Source organism: Rhinopithecus roxellana, chromosome 16 (genome assembly GCF_007565055.1).
Source record: "Rhinopithecus roxellana isolate Shanxi Qingling chromosome 16, ASM756505v1, whole genome shotgun sequence".
In the NCBI taxonomy this organism is placed as follows: Eukaryota; Metazoa; Chordata; class Mammalia; order Primates; family Cercopithecidae; genus Rhinopithecus; species Rhinopithecus roxellana.
This window is the reverse complement of record NC_044564.1, coordinates 37,778,149-37,802,665: the sequence shown is the minus strand read 5'-3', so window position 1 is coordinate 37,802,665 and position 24,517 is coordinate 37,778,149. Positions and strand designations below refer to the sequence as shown.

General features: G+C 44.6%; 1 protein-coding gene across 4 annotated transcripts in view; it reads left to right on the top strand.

The window, feature by feature from the left end:
* The window catches only part of SHC3 (SHC adaptor protein 3), a 176,969-nt gene that overhangs the window by 86,252 nt on the left and 66,200 nt on the right, over positions 1-24,517 (top strand). For all 4 annotated transcript variants that reach the window (XM_030920393.1, XM_010371270.2, XM_030920395.1 and 1 more), the window contains exons 3-6: positions 11,873-11,936; positions 14,528-14,647; positions 18,527-18,580; positions 24,382-24,433. In XM_030920393.1, coding sequence (XP_030776253.1) covers positions 11,873-11,936; positions 14,528-14,647; positions 18,527-18,580; positions 24,382-24,433 — 290 coding nt within the window. The remainder of the gene's footprint in view (positions 1-11,872; positions 11,937-14,527; positions 14,648-18,526; positions 18,581-24,381; positions 24,434-24,517) is intronic.

Genomic DNA, 24,517 nt, shown 5'->3' with positions numbered 1-24,517 from the left:
ATATTTTATCTCCACCTTGGAGTAAGGGCAACATCCACATCTCCTACTGTCATAGAAATCAAGTAAGATGCTGTCTGCAGGGCCTCGCTGACCATGATTTATCCATGCTGGTGCTCGGGGCTCCGTGTATTTGTTCGTGGGCCTGAGAATGTGCATGGGTGATTTTTAAAAGCAGGGCAGGTATGTTTAATTTAGTGCTTTTCGTCAAGAGCTGGGGGCCCTGCCCGGCAGGCCTCTGGGTGATGGCGCTCTGCCTCGCCTGAGCTGTGGCCCTTGGGGGCTTCCTACTTTTCATTCCAAGAAGGGGCTGACTGTGGTGTGACCTCCTGGGTCACCGTGTGGACTGCTGAAGTCAGAGCAGTCAGGGGCTCCTGTGGGCTCTGACCCCTCCCTGTCCCCATGCCCCCAAGAAGACTTGGGACCTGGGAAAAAGTGGCTCTGAAGCCTGGAAGAACTCAATTCAGATTTTGACTCCACTAATATTGTGTGATTCTGGGAAGAGTTAAGAACCTCCTCTGAGTTTATTTCCTTTTATTTTAGTTTATTTTTCCCCAATGGGAAGGATCACTCCTTTGTGTTAGGTATGGTGGTTCAGTGTGTCAGGGGACAGAAAACCCAGCAGCTGCTCCCTTGCCTAAGGGCAGTGCTGGCTTCTGGTGGTGTGTGAGCTTTAAGGTCTGGAGCTGGTTCTCAAAAAGCCGGATACTCTGCCCTAGGTCTCAGTTCCCTCCTGCCCCACCCCTCAAGGTTCTGTCTCCTAACTCCAAGATCAGCGTTGCACGTGGCACCTCCAAGATATGCTTTCTAGAAACTTTATTCTGTCTCACTCAGGCCCTTTCTAAGGTTCCCTCTTGCTTTCTGTCCCCCTCCAATTCTATCAGTGGGGCTTCTTTTTACATGTACGTGGAAATACACAAATATTGATAGAAAGAGGTCAGAGGTAAGGACTAAGATGGGACAGACAGCTTCTGGTGCACCCTCCAGTAGAACTGCTCTGGAATGGACAGGCTCTGTCCAGTGATCAGAAAGGGGAAATGCCTCTTGGAGGCAGATTCTGCCACAGAACAGTGCCACCTGAGTCGATAGCACCATCTAAATAAATACTTGTGGAAAGTGCACCTCCCACAGGAAGCTTTGCAGATGAGGAACACCGTTCACAGTTCGTGAAGAATAAACCAGCATCTTCTCTCTTGCCTTGCAGGTGTGGTCTCACCCAGAATGGTTCCTGCTGCTTCTGCGGTGCCCAGGCTTTTCTCACGGCCTCTGCTGGGTCCTCCCGTGGGCGCTGTGGATGCATCCTGCCTGCTGGAATTTCTGTGCTCTCTGTTCCCATCCCTTTGCTATGACGATGATGCTATGCCTCTCCCCTATACCCTCCTCTGCCTGCTGTCCATGCAGGCCCCTCTCCCTCTGGTTGTCCCATCAGCATTTCTCCATAGCTCGTTGTTCCTCCTTCCTCTTTTCTGATGGCCTTTCTACTGATTGCATTGTACCTCCTTCCCTGATATTAAAGATGTTTTAAAAAGCAACAGACCCATTATGTCCATGGAGTTTTTATTTCTAGAAGCTTTATGCTGATTTCTCGTATTCTGTGTTTTTCGTCTTCTTGACAAAAACAGTCAAACTCTGTAAAACATTTAAAGAGGTTTTTTTCCTGAGCCAAATATGAGTGACCAAGGCCAGAGACACAGTTGCCAGAGGTCCTGAGAATATGTGTTTAAGGTCATTGGGTTATAACTTGATTTTATGTATTTTAGGGGAACAGAAGTTACAGGCAAACATCAATCAATACAAGTAAGGTGTACATTGGTTCAGTCCAGAAAGGCAGGACAACTTGAAGCTTCTAGACCATAGGTGGCTTCAAAGATTTTCCTGATTGGCAATTGGTTGAAAGAGTTATTATCTAAAGACCTGGAATCAATTGAAAGGAGTGTCTGGGTTACGATAAGGGGTTGTGGAAACCAAGGTTCTTAGTATGTAGATGAAGCCTCCAGGTAGCAGGCTTCAGAGAAAATGGATAAAGGTCACTTACCCAATGCTAAAAGGTGCCAGAATCATAATTAAATCTCTCCTGGGTCAGGAAAAGACCGGGAAAGGGAAGAGGATTTTCTACAGAGTGTAGATTTTCCCTACAAGAGACAACTTTGCAGGGCCATTTCAAAATATGTCATAGAAATGTAATTTGAGGTAAAATACATTGATTTCCTTCAGGGCCTGCTATCTGTCATGTTGGTATTTTATTGCTACAAAGAGTCTGATCTATCAATCTTAAGGTCTCTGTTCTCATCTTAATACTGGTCTGCTGTGCCTGAATTCTAAGGGAGGAGTGTGTAAAGAAGCATGTCTGACCCCCCTTCCCATCAGGACCTGAACTAGTTTTTCAGGTTTACTTTGGAATACTCTTGACTAAGAGGAAAGGTCAATTCAGTTGGTTGGTGGACTTAGAATTTTATTTTTGGTTTACATCGTCTAGAATTAGTATATAATAATAATAATTTATCATTGCCTTACAAATGCCTAAAATAAAATGTCAACAAGTGAGGAACTTTTTGAATGAGCAAAGTGGACCACCACAAGAAGCAGGCATGTGGGATCCCCTGGCCCTCCCTCCCACACTGATTGCCTGAGCTCTGTGATGGATCTGGTCCCCCTACAGGTACCCCAAGAGCAGGGGGAGGAGTTCCTTAAAAGGGCCTCCAAGCTGCAGGGAGGCCATCTGACATCACACTTCTGTTTTCCTCTAAGCACTGCTTGGTGAGGGGAGGGGAAAGTTCTGATTTATTCTGATTTGCTCTGGTTAGTCTCACAGAGTGTATTAGTTCCTCCCAATGTAGGGGCCAGTGCTGGAGAAATTATGCTATGGTAAGGTGGTCTTCACCTTAGGAATCAGAGAAACATGTTAGGCTGCTTGGATGAAAGAACTTCTGGTATTTGCTGATTGACGACATTTACTATTATGTGTTTGACTTTGTTGCCATCAGTTTCCTTGATTGGAAAATAGGAAAATTAGTTTTAATTCCAGTTCTCCTGTGGACTTCCTGAGGGTTTGTACCTCATAGCCAAGAACATCTGGAGCCCCTTGATGCACACATACGTGTCATGTGGGTGGATGGGTGTGTACACGTATGGTGGAACCCATGGTGGTGAGGAGGATGCGCAGTCACCCCATGGGCCACGTATGTGTATGTGTATATATTTCTTGTGTATATGTGTATATATTTCTTGTGTATATGTGTATATATTTATTTGCATATAAAATTATCTTAGGATCAATGCATGTGCCCCCAACAACTGAAAGATAACATGCACAAGCAGCTTTGATATGGATACTGTGTACTGTGAAATATGTTTGGTCTTTGTCCTGTTTGCTGGCATACAACTAAAAGATTCTGAAATCCTTGGAATCTTCAGAGTAATGTGTTGTTTTTTATGCTAATGAGGTGACTGGTGGCTGGGGGCTTGTCACAGGAAAAATCAAGGCAGGGTTAGAGGGTTGGGATTTCCAGCCCCATCCCCAATCTCTGGAGAGGGGAGAAGGGCTGAAGACTAAGTGATCAGCAATGGTTAATGATTTAATGAATCATGCCTATATGATCAAAGCCTCTGTAAAAACCCAATAAGACTGGATTCAGTGAGCTGTCAGACAGCTGAACATGCAGAGGATCCCCTCTAGGGCGTCACATCCTGGGAGGGCATGGAAGCTCCACGTTCCTTCCCCCATACTTCATCCTATGCATCTCTTCATCTGCATCCTTTGAATAAACCAGTAAATGTGTTTCTCTGAGTTCTGTGAGCCATTCTAACAAATTAATTGAACCCAAGCTGGGGGTGGTGGGAACCCTGATTTGTAGCCAGTTAGTCAGAAGGAGAGGTAAAATAAACTGGGACTTTGTTTTACCCCAGTAGGATTGAGATTGGCATTGGAAGTGGGGCACAGTCCTGGGGACACTGAGCCCTCAGCCTGGGGATCTGAATTGGAGGACACCCAGCTGGCATCTGCTGTAGAACTGATGGCTTGTTTCAAGCAGTGATGTGACAGCAAAGGAAAATAGTTTTGTTTCTTCCGTGGAGATATTGATGATGGTAACATGAATGGTTAATTTGCATGTGCCCCATGCCAGGCTCTGTTAATGCTAAGTTTTATAGATTCATAGATATGTCATTTAACCCTCACAGAAAGCCCCCAGTGCAGGTTTGATTGTTAATCATTTATACAGATCCAGGGCTGTATGGAAGCCCTTGCTGTAAATCTGGAAATGTGGTATCCCGAGGATTTTATTGAGGAAGGAACTTATGTGGTTGCTCACTGGGCAGTCCTCGCCAGGTTGATGAGGAGGTGTTTGGAAAGCATTTCTACGATTCTAATGCCTTGAGGGTTGATGAGCCCTGTGTCCTTATTTTGGAGAGCCAATGTGCGTCTTTGGGAGGTGGATTCAGTGTTACCTTCTGCAGGTTTGTGCCCCAGGAAAGCCTTGTATGAAGCTGAATTAAACAGAAACTGGATGGAAACCATTAGGTCCCCGAGTGGAACAATTATGGACAACATGTCTGCGTGGATCAGGACTGCCCATCAGGGCTACATTCGGAATCCTGTTGTCTCAGCCTATTTTTAGTGGCCTCTGAGACCTGTATCTGTCCACCTGCAGAATCCTAAGGAAAAAGACGTTATTGGGAAGATTTTATTGGCACATTTCTTCACTGCCTCAGGGATCTGGCATGGGGAACTGCAAGAGCATGGGAGACAGACTGGCCTCTCCATCTTAGAGCCATCTGACTGCCTTGGCTGAGGAAAGCACCTGAAATGATTTAGCTGCCATTTTACAAGGAAGAGTGAAAAGAAGGCTGAGGGAAGAGACCAGGGATTCAGTCCAGGTTTACGTGGTTCAGTCAAGACTGGTGCAAAAGGGAGACGCCGTGATGGAGACTTGCCCTGAACTTCATGGGACGCACACAGAATGCCTTCAGAGCACTTAGAACAAGTCCCAGCCAGGTGTCAGGCCCCACAGTGGTCCCCTTTGGGGCCAAGATTGCTCACTTCACCTGTATTCATGCTTTACGACTAAGGAAGCAGATTTCAGTGGAACTGAGATCTTTAAAACCTGTGACATTTGATCTCACAAAATGCATCTTTCCCAAAAGATAAGTAATTCCTAAAAACTAGCAGTGAAGACAGGTGTGTGCAGGGTTTCCACGGGTCTCTGGATTCCACACTGTGTTGGGCAGCCCCGTTCAGCCCAGTCCAGCTGCTCACGGGTCCAGCACCTTGGTGGTCCAGCTTCTCAATGGCTCATCTGAGGGACGTGGCACCATCTCCCTCAGGGTGCAGCACAGATTGGAGGCTCCTTCCTCATTGCCTGAGAACTTGGTTCATTTACAAAATTGTGGGAAAACTGAGTGTGGATTTCTCCCCTTGATTGGCATATCAGCATCAGGAAGCAGTCAATTTGAGAGCAAAAGGCTTATTCTAACCCAACTGTTAGAATTCTAAAGGAGAAAACAAACTCAATGAAAGTTTTATAAGAATAAAGTAAGTCTCTGATCTGTCCAGTGAAGATGCCTGTGACATGACTTGTGACCTCAAGTGAACTTTATTTATTAGTTACTTAAACCATAGAAGGAAAATTAGCCTCAATTTTGTCTCTGTTGGGCTTTACTTTTTTGGTTAATACATTCTTAGTAATCCCAAGGGCTTTTGTTTCACTTTGTGAGATCTCTTTCAGCATGGTTTAGGAATCTCTTTCCTAGTTTCATTATTTGGGCTTTTATGTGAATATGTAGGATACTCTTTTTGGCATCTGTTTAATAATTACCAGCCAGTATTTATTTACACCTGTGTGTATATTTAAACGCCTTTTTGGAGTAAAACAAAGGCTGAGGCACAGAATGAGGTCTCAGGAGAATGCTGGGATTATAATGGCACCGGTGAACTGCTAAGGTGTAAGAGAAGTCAATTTCTCCAACGGTGTGCAGATTCTGAAATCCATGGCTCTTTCGTTACGTCTGCAACATACAAGATTGAAGTGATTTCAACACATCTTGGTCAAATGACTTTAAAAAATCAGGTTTATGGTATTTTTGATGCCTATGATTTCTGACTCAGTTTCTCTGAATGGTTTGGTTATGGCTAGACGCTTAGCATGCAGGAGCTGGGAAATTAACCTGCTTAGCTGTGGATGAAACTGGGAAGAAGCCATTGATTCTGTGTCCCTCTGCCCTTGAACTCTCACTCCTGGTGCCTGGGCTCCTACGTGCCCTCGACCTGGCCTGGCAGCCTCCCAGCTCTGTCCCCGCTGCAAATCCAGCTCTCAGACATGGTCTACCTGGTGTCAATAGCTTCAGGATGGAGAAAATGACCCTCCGGAAAAAGAGAGAGGCCGTTCCCCAGATGAAAAAGTGAGTCATCTGTGGGCCCGCCCTCAGCATCAGTCTCCGTAATGGAGCAGGTCTGTGGGCTTCTTCTCCAAATGGTCTTCTTTTCATTTTCACTCTCAAAATCCCAGTCTGGCCATCACAACATCAGTCACTTCCCAGCTCATCTCCCTGCCTGCAGCTTCGCAGCCCTTTCTACCTGTCTGCACACCACGGCTGTTCCTATCGTATCAGGGTCTTCTGAAAAGGCATTGGTTGTTTCCTGCTCCTTGGCATATCCTGAAATGCCTCTAAGACCTGAATCAGAAACCTCCATGACTCTGCCGGTCTCCCAGGATTCTGCACACTTGCCCCAGCCAGCTGGCGCTCCTGCACGTCCACCGTCCTGCTGTGCTCCTTCCTGGTCTGGTTTGTATTTTTATAGGATCTTCCTCCACTGCCTCTTTCAGCACCTGCTTCTTTGGCATTGAGCCTTATTTGCTGACCAGGTAACTGACCTCTTGCTACTCTGAAAGGTGGAATCGCACATTCCAGTCCTTCATAGTACATGTGTGACTGTGTTATCCTGTCTCCTCCACTACTCTGAAGGCTTCTGGGGAGCGCAGCCTGGCTCACCTTCCCCATGGAGGCAGGACTGTGATAGGTTTGGTGTGTGGCTGGTAAGGGTGGGGTGAGAGCTGCCAGGTGGACCACGGTGCTGTTTTCTGCCCTGGGAAGACAGGAGAGAAATATTTTTGATGGGGAAAATTAAGGCTGGGTTTGAAAACATCAAGTTTGTGATGATTTTAAGACACTGAAGCGGAGCTAGCAATTGGGTGTGGTATCTATCTGTAAAATTCTGGTACTCGGCGATGAGTGGCCAGTGGGGAAGGTGGGTGAGCTGCCGGCCGCTGAAGCATTCAGAGCCCAGAGACCCTGAGGCTCCTTCAGACAGGAGGGCGGGAGGCAACCGCAGGGTAAAATGGGACTCTGGTTAACTTTGCCTGGAGTCCATGGGGCATAGGATGACTCCAACAGTTCAAGGGAGGGCTGGCCCTCCTACAAAGGGCTTGGAAAGAGGAGTGATTATCTATTTTGCTGTACTTTGCCCAACCCTCACCCCAAAGTTACATAGCGAAAAGAGCAAGTCCTTAGTGCCCTGTGAGTCCTCCCATGGAGGAGGGGCAATGGTTCCTCTGGCTTCAGAGTCAATGAGGGGCTTAGGAGATGACCAAGACTTTGACACATGTCACCAGGGCCTGGGTGGCCCCATGGACTAATGTCTGACTCACACAGGGAAGCATGCAGCAGGAGTGGCTGTGTTTGAGGAGAAACTGCCCTCCTGCTATAGCCCGGCAAAGGTGCTGGTTCCAGGGACGGGTACCCATGTGGCCCAGTCGGCTTTCTGCTGATGACAGGAGCAATGTCACCAGCAAGAAGCTGGAGCTCCCCACTGGTGTGGATGCTGGGAGGGAGTGGGTATGTAGAGTGAAGATCAGACACTGTCCATCTCACCCATGGGCACCTCCCTGCTCCTGGGGAGGAGTCTTCAAATAAAAAAAGGAAAGTGTCCCTGAGAGGAGAGGGGTGGTGTGGAGCCCTGGAGGGGAGGTGCTCACCATGGCTTAGAGACTGGAGATTTAGTCTCAAAGGAGACAAGTAACTTACACAGGGCATGGGGGCGGAAGGACATCCAGGAACACCAAGGGGGTCGCCTGTTTCCCTGCAGGGTACTACCAGCCTGGCCAGAGGGCTCAGCACTGGGGCTGTCAGTGTCACCTCTCCATCCCTGACCTCTCTGTATCCACCCCCTGCAGTCATCCCTACTTCACCAAGGGGTCAGGAGCTGCAGCTGGAAGGTTAGGAGGCCTTTTCTTCCGTGGCCACCTGGAGGTTCCCTAGGTAGGCCTTGGGGAGGGAGGAAGAGAGGTTTAAATGAAGGTCAGGGTTTTTACTGTTCTGCTGGGCCTGGACATGTTTATTACTAAAAATAGATAAATGGGGTTACACGTAAGTGATGGAAGACTTTTTCTTGTGTGGAGGCGAGTGGATTAGATTCAAGGCTCCGTCCAGCCCAGGGAGGAGCAGGGCCCACTGTGTGCATTGAATTAGAAAGGACTAAGGGAGTGGGATATTCTTATTGTACCAGCACACACTCACTCAGGGTCCTGGTCACACAGTGGCCAGAAGAGGAGATGAGCAGGGGGAGGTTTAGAGGCTGGAACTTTAGAGTTTCAGGGTTCTCAGAGGAGGCAAGAAACTCACACAGGGTATGGAGGTGGGAGGGTATTACGGAGCACTGAGAAGGGTGCCTGCTTCCTTGCAAAGGACTGTAAAGCTTCAATCTTTGGCTATGAAAATAGAATTTCAGTGCAGGCTTTAATCTACATTCTGGTTATGATTAAAGTTGAGTATGTTTTTGTGTTTTTCTGAGGCGTGCGTATTGCCTTTCCTGAGAACTCTTTATCCATATCCTTTGCTCTGCCCTCTATTGGGCTTTTGATAGTGTCCTTGCTGACTTTTATTAAGACAATTACTTTGTTGACTGTGAAATGTTACATATTTACTTGTCCATAATTTTTTTATGCTATTGAGTGTGTCAATATTTTTCTTTTATGGCTTCTGGATTTTGTAACATCTATCCACTAAAAGATAATTTTAAAATATTCTTCCCAGTTTTCTTTTACTACTTTCATCGTTTCATTACAAATGAATTCAATTTGTGACCCAGCTATAATTTATTTGCATATAAGGCAAGAGATAGGAGCTCAACGTAATTTTTTCCTGGGTAGCTGCCCACTCACTCAAATGCTGCTTCTTGGGTAACTCTTTCTCTGCTGATGTGCATTGATCCATGCCAGTCACATAGACCATTCTTTGTGGGGCCTTGGGATGGGCTGTAGTGAGATGGATGAGGAGGGAGAAAGATGCTACTACATGATTTCAAAGAGTCCAGTTCTGAAGGGAAGATGGTGAAATCATGACGACAATGAGGGTTCACATCTGGCGGTTGGGCTGGCTTCCGAGACTTTCAGATGACCACAGAGGTTGCCAAATGTCCCATTTTCATATTAGCCGAGTTCTGAGGTCATTATTTGGCTCACAGAAACAGGGTCATACTGAACAGAATGTTAAGAAGCAATCCCTATGATTAAAAACAGGGCAAAATTGGTACCTGAGACTCAAATGGGGATTAAGTGGAATTACATAAAGCTAAATAATGATTGCTAAACGAACAAATTGAAACAGTACTGCTTACCAAAATGTACTGCACTTAAACAGCGAGAGGGGGAATTGAGAATAGTTACATTTAAAATTAGATTTTGGAGTTAAAGTAACTCATTCCAGGCATCTAAATATTGCAGTTATTAATAGTTATGCTGCATTTCTATTTCAAACAGAAATAGATACCATCAGCGTGGTTGAAATGAGAATTCACACACACGTGTTATCGTATGAGCATTAGGAAGGAATTTATGCCAGTGATGAAGAGAGAACCTTTTTCTAAAAAGCAGTTTCATTTGAAAACTCCTTTGGGGATTCTAAAGGCTCACAAGTGAGATCCTTAGGATTTTCCCTGAGGACGCGAGCTCTGAGAAATGTTTGGAACTTCTTCTGTCCACGAATGTGCGCTGAGACCTGTGCACTCCGTTCTGTGTGAAAAGGTATTGGAAAGAAATGTTAACTATTTTCAGAGCTTTGTAATTCCTTCTAACTGGTGATGAATAGTTTCTACCTCCCTTCCCCCAAAGTAGCACAGAAGCAGCAGAGCCCTGTTGCAAGCTCCAGGGGCTGACTAAATGAGACATTTGGAACCGTGTGTCTTTTTGGATAACTGTCCTTGGAGTCTGATTTTTTTCTTTTAGACTCCATGTCGGTGGATGGTAAAATAAATATGGTGTTTATTAGGAATATTTATGGAGTGATTAAAGGGAGACACTTCCCCATATAATAGCTGTCTACCCGGCTGGAACCATCAGAGGTTTAGCTGCCTTGCTCAACTAAGTATGTCTCTTTAATGTAAGGAATACAATGCAGAGATTCGCTGAACTGGTTTTCTAAAAATTAAACAGATAAAATATACATAATAGGTTTATATAGTTCTGTAAAGAGACAATTTGACCTTCTTTAATAAGAAGTTAGCTTTTAGAAAGTACTTTAGATGATACGTGATTGGTCACTTTGATAGAACCACAGTTAGAATATTATTATAAAATGAATAGAAGTAAGCATAAACATCAAAAAACATTTGTTTCCTGCTTCACTTTTTCCATGTCATGATGATTCGTTGCCTACGGTTTTCCTGGCATCTGAGTTTTAGGAAAAATGTTTCCTTCCCTGCTCTCTACAATGAATTGAGTGGCAAATGGGAACCTTGTCCTAACAGTCAGTCGCCTAACTGATATGGACGTATTTCTGTTAAAAGCACTGTGTCGTTACGGTGATTATTTTTCGTCCACATGGTAGAAATTAATTTGAAGAAGTATTGAACCTAGAAAGTTTATAGAATGTTTCTGAGGACCTATTACCTTCTCTCATTCACCGTGTCTCCAAGTCCCTGTTGATTTTTTCTATGTACTAGTATTTTCCCCTCCATGTGTGAGTGGGAAGGGTCACCAGCTCTTTTCTGGACCCCTGACTTGGAGCCACCTTTGCCCACCTCCCAGGCATTTCTCACTTAGGCTGGGTCATGAGATTGAGCTGTGTTTCCTCTCCAGCATCCTCTTCCTGCCACCCTAGCCCTCAGCTGTGACCATCCTGTCTTGCTTCCTCTCCCTCTGGGGCCTTCCTGCCCCCATGCAGAACCGTGTGTTGGACTCATGCCTCCTGGCCACTCAGTACCAGGGCACTCTGCCTCCTCCACCAGGACCATGCCTGCACGTCCCAGCAGCCTCACCAGTGCTGTTCCATGGAACTGCCCTGCACATCACCTCACTGCTGGCTCCTTTATACACCCTGCAGTTCCTCTTCTCCTTCCAACCCCTCTTGATTTTGTGAGATTCACTAACCACAGAAACTGGGAATAAAAGTCAGATGACCACGTTTCTTTTAATTACATTCTAACTCACTTAAGAAGGATCTTGATCAATCGAGGTGGTTGATTAGGTTTGGGCCTGATGTCCTGACCAAAGTCATGGAGATCGACAGCATCACAGTGTCGGGAAGAGTGTGTTTTAGGGTGCTGACTTACAAACACAGAATCTTAGCAAAATGTTAAACAACAACAACAACAACAACAAAAAAAAAAAACAGTGTAGCATTGACACAGATGACACTGTTAGCATCCAGCCGCCACAACAAAGAGAGCTAGAATATTGCCAGGAGAGGTTTTATGATGACCTGTTTGCGTTTTGTTTAGTTTTGTGTTTTAGAAGAAGAGTTGGATGACTTCCAAATTGGCAGGTCTGTTTTCTATACTGAAATAAACGGGCAGTTATTTTCTTTGGATGTGCAAGTGTAGCATCTCTGGGTTCCATAATCCCCACCGACACATGATAAAATGGCTTTTTCTTCCTGTCCTAAGGGAAGCCATCAGCCGTGTCTGTGAAGCTGTGCCTGGTGCCAAGGGAGCCTTCAAGAAGAGAAAGGTACTGTCCTCCATGCTCTGTGTCTAACTGTGTCTCCCCCTTTGCTTCCTCTTTTTCGCCACTTGGTATCTTCAGTCACACAGAATTATTCATTGTCCTCTTTCTGTGGCCTGGCGCGTGCTACTTCTAAAAGCATAAAGGGCTTAGATTGCTTTCTGTCTCATGTGGTTGAGGACGGTTAGCTGTCCCTGCCTCAGAAGTAGACACCCTGGTTACTCACTCACTGTGGCATAAACTCTGAAGACAATGGTAACAACAGACACTTAAAACAGGGCCAGGCTTTCCTTTAAGCACTTTCAATACATCAATTCACTTAATTACAACAATGAGGTAGAGATCCCCAGTGGTGTGCTGGTAAGTGTTTAACAACCCGCTCTCCAGGTTGGGCAGGGGAATGAAAAGTAGAGTTTGTAGCATTTTCTGATTTCTGTGACGTCAGTACTTCTCCTGTGGCTGATTTCAATTTCTCAAAATGATATCCCTCGAAGACAGAGTCGGGAAGAGATATGTAGTAGCTCATGGTTATGTAATGTTTCCACCATACAGGTGCCGTGGGCATCAATAACTTGGAAAGCAGTTAGTAGTTAATGCAGCAAAAGAATTAGGAAGTGATGCGTGTTGAGCATTTATTGTTTTTGTTTGTTTGTTTGTTTGTTTTTGAGACAGAGTCTCGCTCTATCCCCCAGGCTGGAGTGCAGTGGCATGATCTTGGCTCACTGAAATCTCTGCCTCCTGGGTCAAGCGATTCTCCTGGCTCAGCCTCCCAAATAGCTGGGATTACAGGTGCACGCCACCATGCCCAGCTAATTTTTGTGTTTTTAGTAGAGGTGAGGTTTCACCATATTGGCCAGGATGGTCTCAATCTCTTGACCTTGTGATCCACCAACCTCGGCCTCCCAAAGTGTTGGGATTACAGGCGTGAGCCACCATGCCCGGCCCTATCATCTGTTTTTTTTTTTTTTAAAGGTAATTTATTTAATTGCAAATTTACGTACATTCATTTTTAATACAACTGTGATTAATCGTCAGATTATAAAATTCTGAAAAATTTAATAATTGGCTCCCATCAGCTGAGCCAAGCCAGCACTAGAATACCACTGGATATCCCCATATTACAGACAACGACAACTGTGGCACGGAGGGGAAAGGCCGCAGTGTGGGTAGATGTTGTCTGAGAGCAAGCTCAGAGGTCTGGGCTCCACAGGCTGCATGTTCAAACATTGCACTAGGAATTTTCATCCTGAAGATATCTGAGCCAGAAAGAAAAAAAAAAGCCTGGATTAGAAGAAACCGTGAAAACCTCTTCAGTTAAGTGTCTAGTGAAGACCCAGCAAAATCCATTTCTATGCCTAATCTGAATTGTGGCGAAACTGTCCTTCAAAGAACCTCTGAATCTGCCCTGAGGCTGCACGTTCCTGATCCAGATCATCTGGGCAGCTGCATGTGTGGCTCTGCTGATCCCAGGCTCAAGCTTGTTTCTGTGTTCAGGTCTTGGGGACTTTCATGCATCCACAGGGCAGCTGGGTTTCCGGCAGAGAACTCTGAATGAAGATTCAGATGTGCCAGACTGTGTTCTGGCCAGTCCATGGGGAACCAAGCAAGGCTCCAGAGTCTCCACTACAGGAACTAGGACGGCAACTGAGAACGGAGAAGGGGAATCTCATCTTCCAGGTCCCAGCTCATCCTGGGGCACCCTCATGGTTCTCTTGGTGGAAACAATGCCCATTTCTTGGCTCCACCCAGAATCTCATGGGTGGGGCCTCAGCATCTCTGTTTTTAAATAGCTCCTTCAGGAGATTAAAAAGGGTGTGCACCTGGTTAGGAACTAATTCGCATATCAAAAGAGAGAGTGTTCTAATCCAAAAAGAAAGGATGGGTTGGTACCAAAGGGCCTTGCCCACCCAGGTACCCAGGAAGAAGGTCCCTGGCCCCAAAACACGGCTGTCAGTCCCCTGTAAGGACATTTCTGACAGGGTAATGGATACACCAGTTACAGCCAGGCCATGTCTGTCTATCCTTGTGCTGGCTCTAGGCCCACGGGTTTCTAACAGGGCAGTTCATGAGAACCTTGACCAGGGAGAGTGCACCAAAAAATTTGTGGTCCATTCCCTTCGGCTGCGAACATCCTTGCAGCTCTCTGGGATTCTTGTAATCCCCTAGAGCTGGCCTGCTTTAGTCTTCCTCTAAGTTAGTTTGACTCTTCCTCTGAAGTAGGTGTGATGATACCAGGTTGCTGAGCCTGCAAAATGCAATGGGCTTTTCCCAGGTTTATATACAAGGGCTTCCCCATGAGACACTTCCCAACAGGGCCAGAGAAAAGGCCTGGAAGACTGATGCCTCTGCCTGCCTGCAGGAGTTCTCACCTCAGCATTTGCATATTACATGGTTTATAATTTGCATGTTGCATGTTCTAAAATCTGCATATTAACTTTGGATCCCCCCACTCCCAGCTTATTCATTTCACATTTTGTCTTCCTATGCCTAAGGAGGGAGGAACAATCAGTGAGAGTTTGGGGGTATGGCAAGCATCTACTTCCCCACCCTTTGAGATGGAAATGAAACAGCTAAAATAATGCTCTTCAATTTCACAGCCTCCGAGCAAAATGCTGTCCAGCATCTTGGGAAAGAGCAACCTCCAGTTTGCGGGAATGAGCATCTCTCTGACCATCTCCACGGCCAGTCTGAACCTGCGAACTCCGGACTCCAAACAGGTACATGGGTGCTCAGATCCCCTGTTCCTGCCCACAGCCCCAGCTGATGAGTGTTTTGCAGGCGTCTTCCTTGCAGCTTTACTGAGCTCACATAGCAGATGTTTGTGTCACATTTTTACTAGAGTATGAAATTTGGCCACTTTGAAGGATCACCAAGAGAATGATAAATGAAACTGGCTCTCTTTAATTCTGCTTTTTATTTCTTTGGAGGATAATGCATGAAATCATTTGTTTACATGCAATGTAAAAAACAAACAAACAAAAAACAGATGTGTGTGCAAAGTCTCTTCTTAATGTCCTTATCCTTATTTTTTTCTTTTACACCATATTTGATTGGTTTTACAGGCTATATTTTATTTTATTACCTTTGAAGTGGATAGCATGTCATGGTCTAATTGGTGATTTTTTTTTTTTTTTCCTTTAGTGGCTCATTGTTTTGGAGCATCTTGTAGTACATACTGTTGTAGGGGTAATGAGAAGTGGTGTTGTCTATGGAATAGCCAGTGTGGAATGAATTTGGAGCTGACTGAGACACCACAGCCACAGTGTTCATTAAGGCTAATTTTATTGAGGATGGTTGCATTCCTGCACAGTGTCTATCTTTTAGATTTCTCTGATCTAGTCATCATTAATTTCTTTAGCTGGAAAAATGGGTGTTTGAGTAGCTATTTTAGCTACCAACAAGGCACTTCTGAAGGTCAAATGAGGCGCAGTTGAAATGCTTGACCAGTATCCAGTGGGGTGTGGAGTGTGGACTCCCCTTCCTTGCTGTGCTCTGGGTCAGCTTTTGGGGCTGGCAGTAGGAGCTGGAGCTCGAATGGGACCTCTCTATATAATACTATACCTGATTCCGACATTGTCACCAGGGATGCCCGCAGTGACCTTTATGTTACTATATATATTTCTATTGATTGACTTCCATATTCCCCAGGTTAGTGAGCAGCACCTCCAGCTTCGTTTATTCCCCCACCTGCTATCCAAGATGTTGAAATAAATCCTAGATCTAGCACAGAAATGGGAAGCAAAACCCAGGCTTTGTGTTGATATAACTAGATACCACTTCTCACTGCCTCCTGTTATCCTCACAGGACTGATAGATAATTCCTTGTGTCTTTTTATCTTAACTTGTCTAAGGGACTAGTTCACTAGCACTGGTGATTGTGGATTCTGAATATTCATCAGGCTCAGCCTTTCTCTGGCACGGCCTGAGGCTGAGCTGTTCATGAAGGCTTGTGGGCTGGGCTCACCTCTGCACTCTCCTTCATGCCTGGAGCTGTTCCTTTCCTATGTCTCCTGGACCTTTTGTTTGGTCCTCAGACTTCTTAAATCTGTGGGAACTTCTCCCTGAACTCCCCTCCCACCTCAGTAAAACAGAAAACAAACTAAGAGCAGCAGAATGAGACTGGGCTGGCCCTTTCTGTCCTGGAACATGGCAGCCGAAGCGGGTGTCCAGTTCATGTTTTCCTGCCCTTGGTTTGGGCGGATGGGGCAAAGTGGCAGGTTCTGAACACCCAGGGGACTGGTAGTTTGGTTGATGAGTGTGTGAAGGTTGGGTGGGGGGCAAGCACACAGGGTTCTGACTCTCCCTTCCAGCTGACTTCTGAGCCCAGCTGTAGCAAACTGAGAACAGCCTGGCTAGACACTCCCTTCTGCATCCGGTGAGACAGCAGCAAGACAACAGCCGCTCCCCTGTACAGAGTTCCAAGTGGAAATGAGACGCAACACCCTCAGGGCAAAACATGTGATTTAGGTCAATTAGCTCTAATTTTCTTACCCTGGTTTTCAATTTCTGTCTTACTCAAAGAGATAACATACAACCACAGAATAAGGCCCATGCATCATGTCGACCAAACATGACTTTCATTTTTTTTTTCCAAATCATAGCTTCCAATTTAATTTCCAAACTTCAGTTTTAGACCTGCCTTATAAGCAAAAATTAAATAAGCAAAAATGTAAAACTTTGGGAGCCATAGTTTATCATTTTCTGGTGATTGCTATTTCATCATTGTTCTCTTAGGAGCCCTCTACCTTTGCGCCAGAGGGAAGATTCCAGAGAGCTGCAAAGGCCACTATTTTTAGTTTAACTCAGCTGGGGCTTGGGTGCAACCTATGTAGCCAGCCTCATTTTCTATTCACTTATGTACTCAGGGGTTTCTAGATCCTGAGGTGTTGTAAGTGCCGATAACCAAAGTAGGCATTTAAAACTATCTTATTTTCTATTATAATTCAATTATATTTTATTTCAAGTTTCACAGGAGCATGTTTGGACAAACCCCTGGGAAGTGTGATTATAGCCATGTAAATTCTGACTGACTGCCCGAGGACAGGGGCCCGAGGGGACTCTGCAGAACTGAACTTGGTTATGTTGGGATAGAGATGAGCTCTGTTCCCATCCCCAGAAATTTACTTCAATGTCATTACATTGTCTTTTAAAAGATAAAATTAGCGTGGAAGACTTATGTCGCTTTTTAAATTTAGGGCAGCTTCTAATTTACTCAGTGTCTACTAAATTCCACTGTACGCTGCAGTTTATAAAGCTAATGGAAATTTCCCATTTTAAAATTAACACGGATTGTCTGCTCTGGATTTCACATTGATAAATTACAAGAGTGCTTTAGACAGTGCCGAGGTGAAATCTTGGACGCTGGCTTTCTAATTTATATGTACATGATACAAATGGGATAACATGGAAGACGGGCCACATTTCCCCCCATTCTAGCTGTGGGTTCTATATCGGAGACCCCAGTGTGTTTTTGGAAACATAATCTGTAAGTTGAGATGTTTTGGTGTGTGGGTGAGACAGGTTCCTTCTGGAAGAGGCATGGTTGTTAAGATCCTAGCCTCGGGGTGGGCCTCCCTGTCATAAGCGACTCAAGGTCAGACAGAACCAGACCCATGCACATTTGTGTCTTTCCACAAGGTCAGACTTTCACTGAAGCTATTTTAGTAACAAAAACCATGAGCTACATGGAGTTCATTCCGTATCAGAGCTGTGGGCACATAGGCTGAAGCCACTCCCCAGGTCAGTCAATATTGCAAACCATACTTAAGAGTATACTTAATCAGTATATAAATGTTACAGATTGAACATTCCACAGCAAACCAAGTAACATTTAACATCAAGAGAAAAAGAGATGGGAGTAGGGGTTAATAAACCATTCTGGGGCAAGTGACGTGGACAAAGAGAGTGTCCTGGCTTGATCCAGATGGACAACAATGTCTTGCAAGGAAGAGTCTTTGATGTGGGCAGAGCCTTCACTGGCAGATGCTGGCTGCTCATCACCAGTGACAGCAAGATGGTGTCTGTTAAGAAGGCTGTTTCAAGCTGGTGAAGTCCTGCTTTTTATGACCAAAGTCCTCTGGTAAGGACTGATAGTAAAAGAATATACCTTTTTATGTCCTTATCTTGTTGGGTGCCATCTTTATTCATTAGGCAAACATCTGGTACCTGTTGGCATGTTGCTTCTTGAAATGTAAGATGGAGTCTTTTTCTAAGATGGAGTCACTTATGTTAAGGGTGCTCTATACACACCCTGTGTTAGATCACAGCTCTGCTAATCACCAGCTGTCTTAATCTGAGCAAGCCACTTGACCCCTCTGGGTTCTGGCTTCTCCCCTGTAAAGTGGGATGGTGATAGTTCCCACATCACAGGCTGCAGCGAGGCTTCACGGACAGTATTCTGGCAAAGCAGCTGGACAGCAGTCATCAGATTGTGAAAGGTGATCTATTGCTATTACTTTTATAATCATTATTTTTATATAGGTACCAATTTTCAGGAAAACATGTCAATTTGTAATACCTGCCAACAGACAGTTGTTTTTCCAAAATGTGGAAAGTGCGATAACAGCACATCTCGTTTCTTGTTTTGGGCCTGGCAGATCATAGCGAATCACCACATGCGGTCCATTTCCTTCGCCTCTGGGGGAGACCCGGTAAGTGCCCTTGGGGTTGGTCTCTTGCTCTTGTCGGGAATTTCTGAGAAGGGATCCCTGCTTCAAAAATACGCCCTGCAAGACACCGTAGAAAAAGTGAATTGTGATGCCAACAAATTTCCCCTCCTGATTTCCATAAAAGGTCTTCTTGGCCATCATTTTATTTTTAGGGGAAACCTGTGACAAGGACCCGACCATTAGTTTTCATTTCATTAGCCAAAAGCTGTCAAAAATCCTGGAAGCACTGGCATTCTTACGAGGTGATGAAATAGTCCCCCCGGCCCCAGAGTTGCCGTGGGCTTCTCACGCTGTCACTCTGCTCTTGCCCTACTTTTTATTTTTTTATTTGACCTCCATATTAATATTTTAAGTCTGCCTGAAGAATGTGAATTTACTTAGTCTGCTCTATTCATAAGCATTTAAAATCAGCATTTTTCTCTCCCAGTGTAATACTGTAGCCTTTAATAGTTTGCTTTGCCAACAAGGAAGGAGTTGCAGAGAGAGAGAGAGTAAGAGGCAGACTCGAGAACAGAATGAGAATGTTCTATTTTTGCTTCACATCTTTAATGAAGAAGGCGGAATAACAAGGAAATTTGCTTCCCACATTTGGGCAGGAATGCTACAAAGGATGTCAGCATTCAGCTTCAGAGTGGCCATGTCATCTAAACTGTACTGTCATGAAGGTGAACTCAGAAAACCACCTCCCGCTCCCGGGACGGAGTGGAATCCACACACAAACTGGCTGCTCACTGTGGACAGCCTGGGCCTGCAAAGAAACCAGGCAGGAAATTGGTCACAAAGGAGCGAGGCACAGAGGGCGAAGGGAAGAAAGCAAAGTCAGCCCTTTCCAGAAGTGAGGGGGAAGAAGGCTCACCCTCCAGAAAGTTCTAGCCGGGCGAGGAGGCGGGCGCCTGTAGTCCCAGCTGCTTGGGAGGCGGAGGCAGGAGAATGGCGTGAACCTGGGAGGCAGAGCTTGCAGTGAGCTGAGGTCCGGCCACCGCACTCCAGCCTGGGCGACAGAGCCAGACTCCGTCTCAAAAAAAAAAAAAAAAAAAAAAAAAAGGAAGTTCTCATCTTAATTTTCATGTGTCTGGGTAAAGTTTCCACCAGTTTGGAGAAAAGTTTTAAAATTAGGATAATAGAGGGAGTTTTCCCTGGAGCTAAATTTATTCAACTGAAAAATGATCTTATATCCTAAGAAGACATCCTTTTTACTTTTTTAGTATTAAATAGCCTTTTAATATAAAATAATGTCCTAGAGGTGTGTTTTGTTATTATTACTGTTTTGCATTCTTTAGCCAAATTATGAGTAGGCAGTCTTCAGATGTTACATAAAAGTTTACTGGTCCAAGATTTCTTCGTCTCAAGGTTGAGGACCCTGTGTTTTACTAGCCCAAGTAGGGACTTTTCCCTGTGACTTTTCTACCTTTCTTTCCATACCCCTTCTACCTTGGAAACTGGATTAGAAAATTGCCGTTGGCACATTGGAAACCAAATTGAAGGAGCAATGTCAAAGTGGACTCCAGAGCCTTGACATTTCCAAAGGACAGTACAATTGGGCCACCAATCTCAGTAACAGGGAAGCGGTACTTCTTCCTGCCTTGCTGTGGCAGCTGCCAGAGGCAGGCATCATGGCCATGCTGGGCATCTCTCCTGCCTGGGCCAGCATGAGCTGCCATGAGAGGCTTGGACCCCGCTGCTTCTCAGCAACCCCATCTCAGACCCTTGAGCCAAGAGCACTCTGCAGGGGAAGGGATTTGCCCACCCAACAGACGGTTATTTGCCCCCCCGTCTCTGCTTAATTGTCAAAGGATGGTCAGAGCACTATTTAGCCCTGAGACCTGCCATTCCATAGGGTCAAGTGGCTTGGGCTCTTTTTCATACTTAGGGTCTTCTTGTCAAAAGTCAACCACAATGGCTTTCCCTTCTTTTTTTTACTTCCCTTCCCTTGCTATGCTTTTCCTTTCTTTCTAATCCTTATAATTTCTTACAATTTTATTGTAAGATGAAAGTCCTCATTGAGATGCATATTTAGAAAGTGGAAGTCTTCCCCAATTGAACTCATCCAATAGGATCTTACTCTGTCGCCCAGGCTGGATGGAATGCAGTGGCGCCACCACAGCTTACTGCAGTCTTGACCTCCCGGATCCAAGTGATCCTCCCACCTCAGCCTCATAGGTAGCTGGGACTACAGGCACGCATCACCATGCCTGGCTAGTTTTTTTGTATTTTTAGTAGAGACAGGGTTTCACCATGTTGCCCAGGCTGGTCTCAAACCCTGGGCTTAAGTGATCCACCTGTCTTGGCCTCCCAAAGTGCTGGGATTACAGGCATGAGCCACTGCACCTGGCCTAAGGTGCATTTCTTCAGATGCTGTCATATGTATATGTCCACCTATTTCTTAACTAATTTGCAGTAGTTTTCAAATTGCTTGCCCCTTGTGATGTTTGCAACCATAGTTTCTTAAATTTGGAGGATAACCCAGTTTTGACATATAAAAGGCAGATGCCTTGTACATCTGCATTAATAGCTTCCTTCAAGAACTCACCTTAAACCTGTCTTAATGTTGATATTATGAGTGAAAACACACATATCTAGATCGTTGGGAGCCAATTACATTGGTTTGTGTCAAAACTATTTTATTTTCAGGAAGCACATAGGACTATACTTTTTTTTTTCAGATTTCTTTATCACCTCTTATTTTTAAAAAAAAATTAGAAACATTTAGTAATCCTTAAAGTAATCCACAAGCTGTTATATTTTCTGTGATTTCTTTTTTCTGGTTTATAAAATGTCATAACACAGGACAGGAAGCCTGGTTACTTTCCATTTTAACCAATCCAAATGCATTTTATATTATACATGAGATTACATTCCAAATTGATTTGTAACCATGAATTTAGCACATTATAATTGGTAGACATTTTTAATAAAGCTGACAATTCTATGTTCTAGTCCTTGTTCTCCTGCTAAGTGTACATGTCACTTAATGACTTAGTGCCTCAGTTTACCCATTAGGAAAATGGTATTTTGAACTAGCAAGCAAGATAGAGTAGAAAACTTTATTAATTCCCCTCTAAAAAGGGTATGCTGTAATTATAATCTACTGTAATTAGCAGTGTTAAAAGACCACCCCAAGAATGGCAGAACAATGGCCAGGCTCAGGGGTTCTTGGGGAGCGGGAACAGGGATAGAACAGATGCAGAACAGCACTTTGCAGCTCTGTCTTTGGAACTTAGTGTGCTTCCTGATGACAAGAACATTGTTTTGAATGGTAATATATTTGCCTGCTCTGCCAGAAAAGGATCAATATTGGCATCAGAAAAGCTTGGCCATTGACCATCTGAGAGACAGGGACATATTATGTCTCTCTATTGTCCCTCTTTACCCAACTTTGAGCCAGAGTAAGAATGCAAAAAAAATTCCTTGTATTCATTACTAATGCTGACTCTAATTTTGTTACCTGAATATGTGCAAAAATAAATTAAAAATAAACTTCTTAATGTTTATACTTTTTAGTTAACTCTAACCCCTACTTAAATTTGAAAGTCAAATACAAGTAAACATTGTAAGGCCAATGACATTCAATGTAATATTGCTTTGCTATGATGGACAAAGTTTGCTGAAACTAAATCTCCATTCTCAATGTGATGGTGGCCTGGCCACCATGGGGCAGAATTTTTTCAGTTCAATGTCTCTCCATTACCATGGCACCTGGATGACTCAATTCTTCCACTAATTTCTTCTATTCAAGGAAAAACTTCAGTTGTACATTATGTACAAATGTAATGTTAATTTGCTTTATGTGGGCAGAGGATCTGCCCTGTGTCCTTTTCTTTCTAATTCTTTGAAAACCTAGTACTCATAATGTTGGAAACCCAGATGCAAATCCTGGCATTGAGATTGTATGCAGAACTTGATAACACAGTGGTCATCTAAATGATCCCACATACTCTTGTATTAATTTTTAAGATAATCATGGAAATGAAAATGAAAATTTTTTCAAATGCTGGTGACATCTCAGACACTGGAGAAGGCACCTGTCCAACCCTAGGGTTCCATAAATTTCAGCTTGAGAAACACTGGTGCTCTGTTAGATGCTCTCTAAGAATCCTTCTGACATTCACGTCTCGTGAGTTCAGGAAGTGTCTATGATTACAAGCTGTCATCCTTGTTTTTGCCAATAACTTCAGATTCTGACCAGATCCCCCTTGATGGAAATGACCAGAAGCCAGTTTGATCAGGTGGACAATCTTTCACTTCCCTTCCCTAGTCAGCCTGTGAATACACCAGGGAACAGTGTCCTGAGCAGAAAAGAAAACAACTTAGCTGAGCCACACCCTGCAGAGTGACGGGGGAAACAACACCATTATCTCAAGAGCTGCTGGAAGAATTCTACACCGGTGTGGTCTTGTTGGGCTGTGTAAGATCCAGCGGGATGGGGTGTGGAGAAGTGCCCAGCACCACCCACCTGATCCTACAGCAGATGTCCCACGACAGTGACATGGCCACCCCATACTCACTCTCTCCCTCATCCCTCTCTCCTTGGAGAGCTTTTGTAGGGCACTGTTGAGAAAGAAGGGGATGTCTCCTTTGCCCATAGAGAAAACAGTGGAGCAAGTCACAACAGAGCCTTTAGGTACTGGCAACATCGGGAGTGTATCAATAAGCTGGTGAAGCCCTTCAAAGCAGTAACATATGGGAAATGTCTGCCAAAATGGGGTAGACTTTTACCAGTTGCCCCATGGAGTCTTGAATGTTGAAAGTATCAGCTTTGCAGAGGAGTCTTTTCTGCTTTCAAGAGTTGAGCTAATTATTGGTTCCTCTGCTTATTTGTTAATGAATTAAAATGCACGTGGTTGCCTTGGTCTACTTTGAGGTTATCATTTCCCCTGTGCACTGATTATGTGAGAAGGCAGGCAAAGAAACTCACATTTCATACAGAAGGATGAGACTTCTCAGTAGAGCTCATATTTTTAAAACATATTTAAGTATTAAGATCATTATGTATACCCAAGAAGAAAATAACCATTATATCTCATCCACTATGAAGGCAGCATTTGCAGTCAGCCTTTGAACATCCACTCTGGTTTTCTTCTAGCCTAGCAGTTCTCAAAGTGTGGCCCCCAGAGCAACAGCAGCTAGAAACTTGTCAGAAATGCAAATTTTGAGCCCTTACCCCAGAACTACTACCGAATTGGAAACTCAGGGATATGGCTCAGCATTCTATTTTAACAAGCCCTGCAGGGGATTCTGATACCAGCTCAAATTGGACAACCACTGGTGTAGACAAAGCTGAGAGCAGTGGTTCTTAACTTGTGGTTCACGTTACAGTCACCTAGGGAGCATCTAAAAACTAATGCGCAGGCTTCACATCCAAACCAATGAAATTGGATTGTCTGCACGTTGGGACGCAGGTATCAATGTTTTTAAAGCTTCTTGGGTGATTGAACATGCCTTTTCTTCTTGCTGCTCAAAGTGTGAGTGGACTTCTAACCAGCTCCCGTGGGATACTGAGACACTGCGGCCTCAGGTTATACGTGGAAGCTGGTTAGAAGTATAGGACCTCAGATCCTACACCAGACCTGCTGAGTCAAAGTCTGCAATGTGAGCCCTCTGGGTGGTTGCTACCCACGTTATATAGTTTGAGTCTTCTGTGGGCTGTTTCTTAGGCAGCATTTGATTCTTTAGCTGTTTGGTGGTTGAGTCCTTCTAAGCTCACTGGTTTGTGCCCTGTGTCCCTCACTGTGTGTTCTCTCACTTGTGACTAGTAATATAGACATCTCTTTCTTCTTTAACAGGACACAACTGACTATGTTGCATATGTGGCTAAGGACCCTGTTAATCGCAGAGGTAAGAAGTGCTTGACCCCTATAGTCTCTCATTTGTGTATAGCCAGCCTTCACATTCTATACGAGCTGGTCCTCATTATCTCAG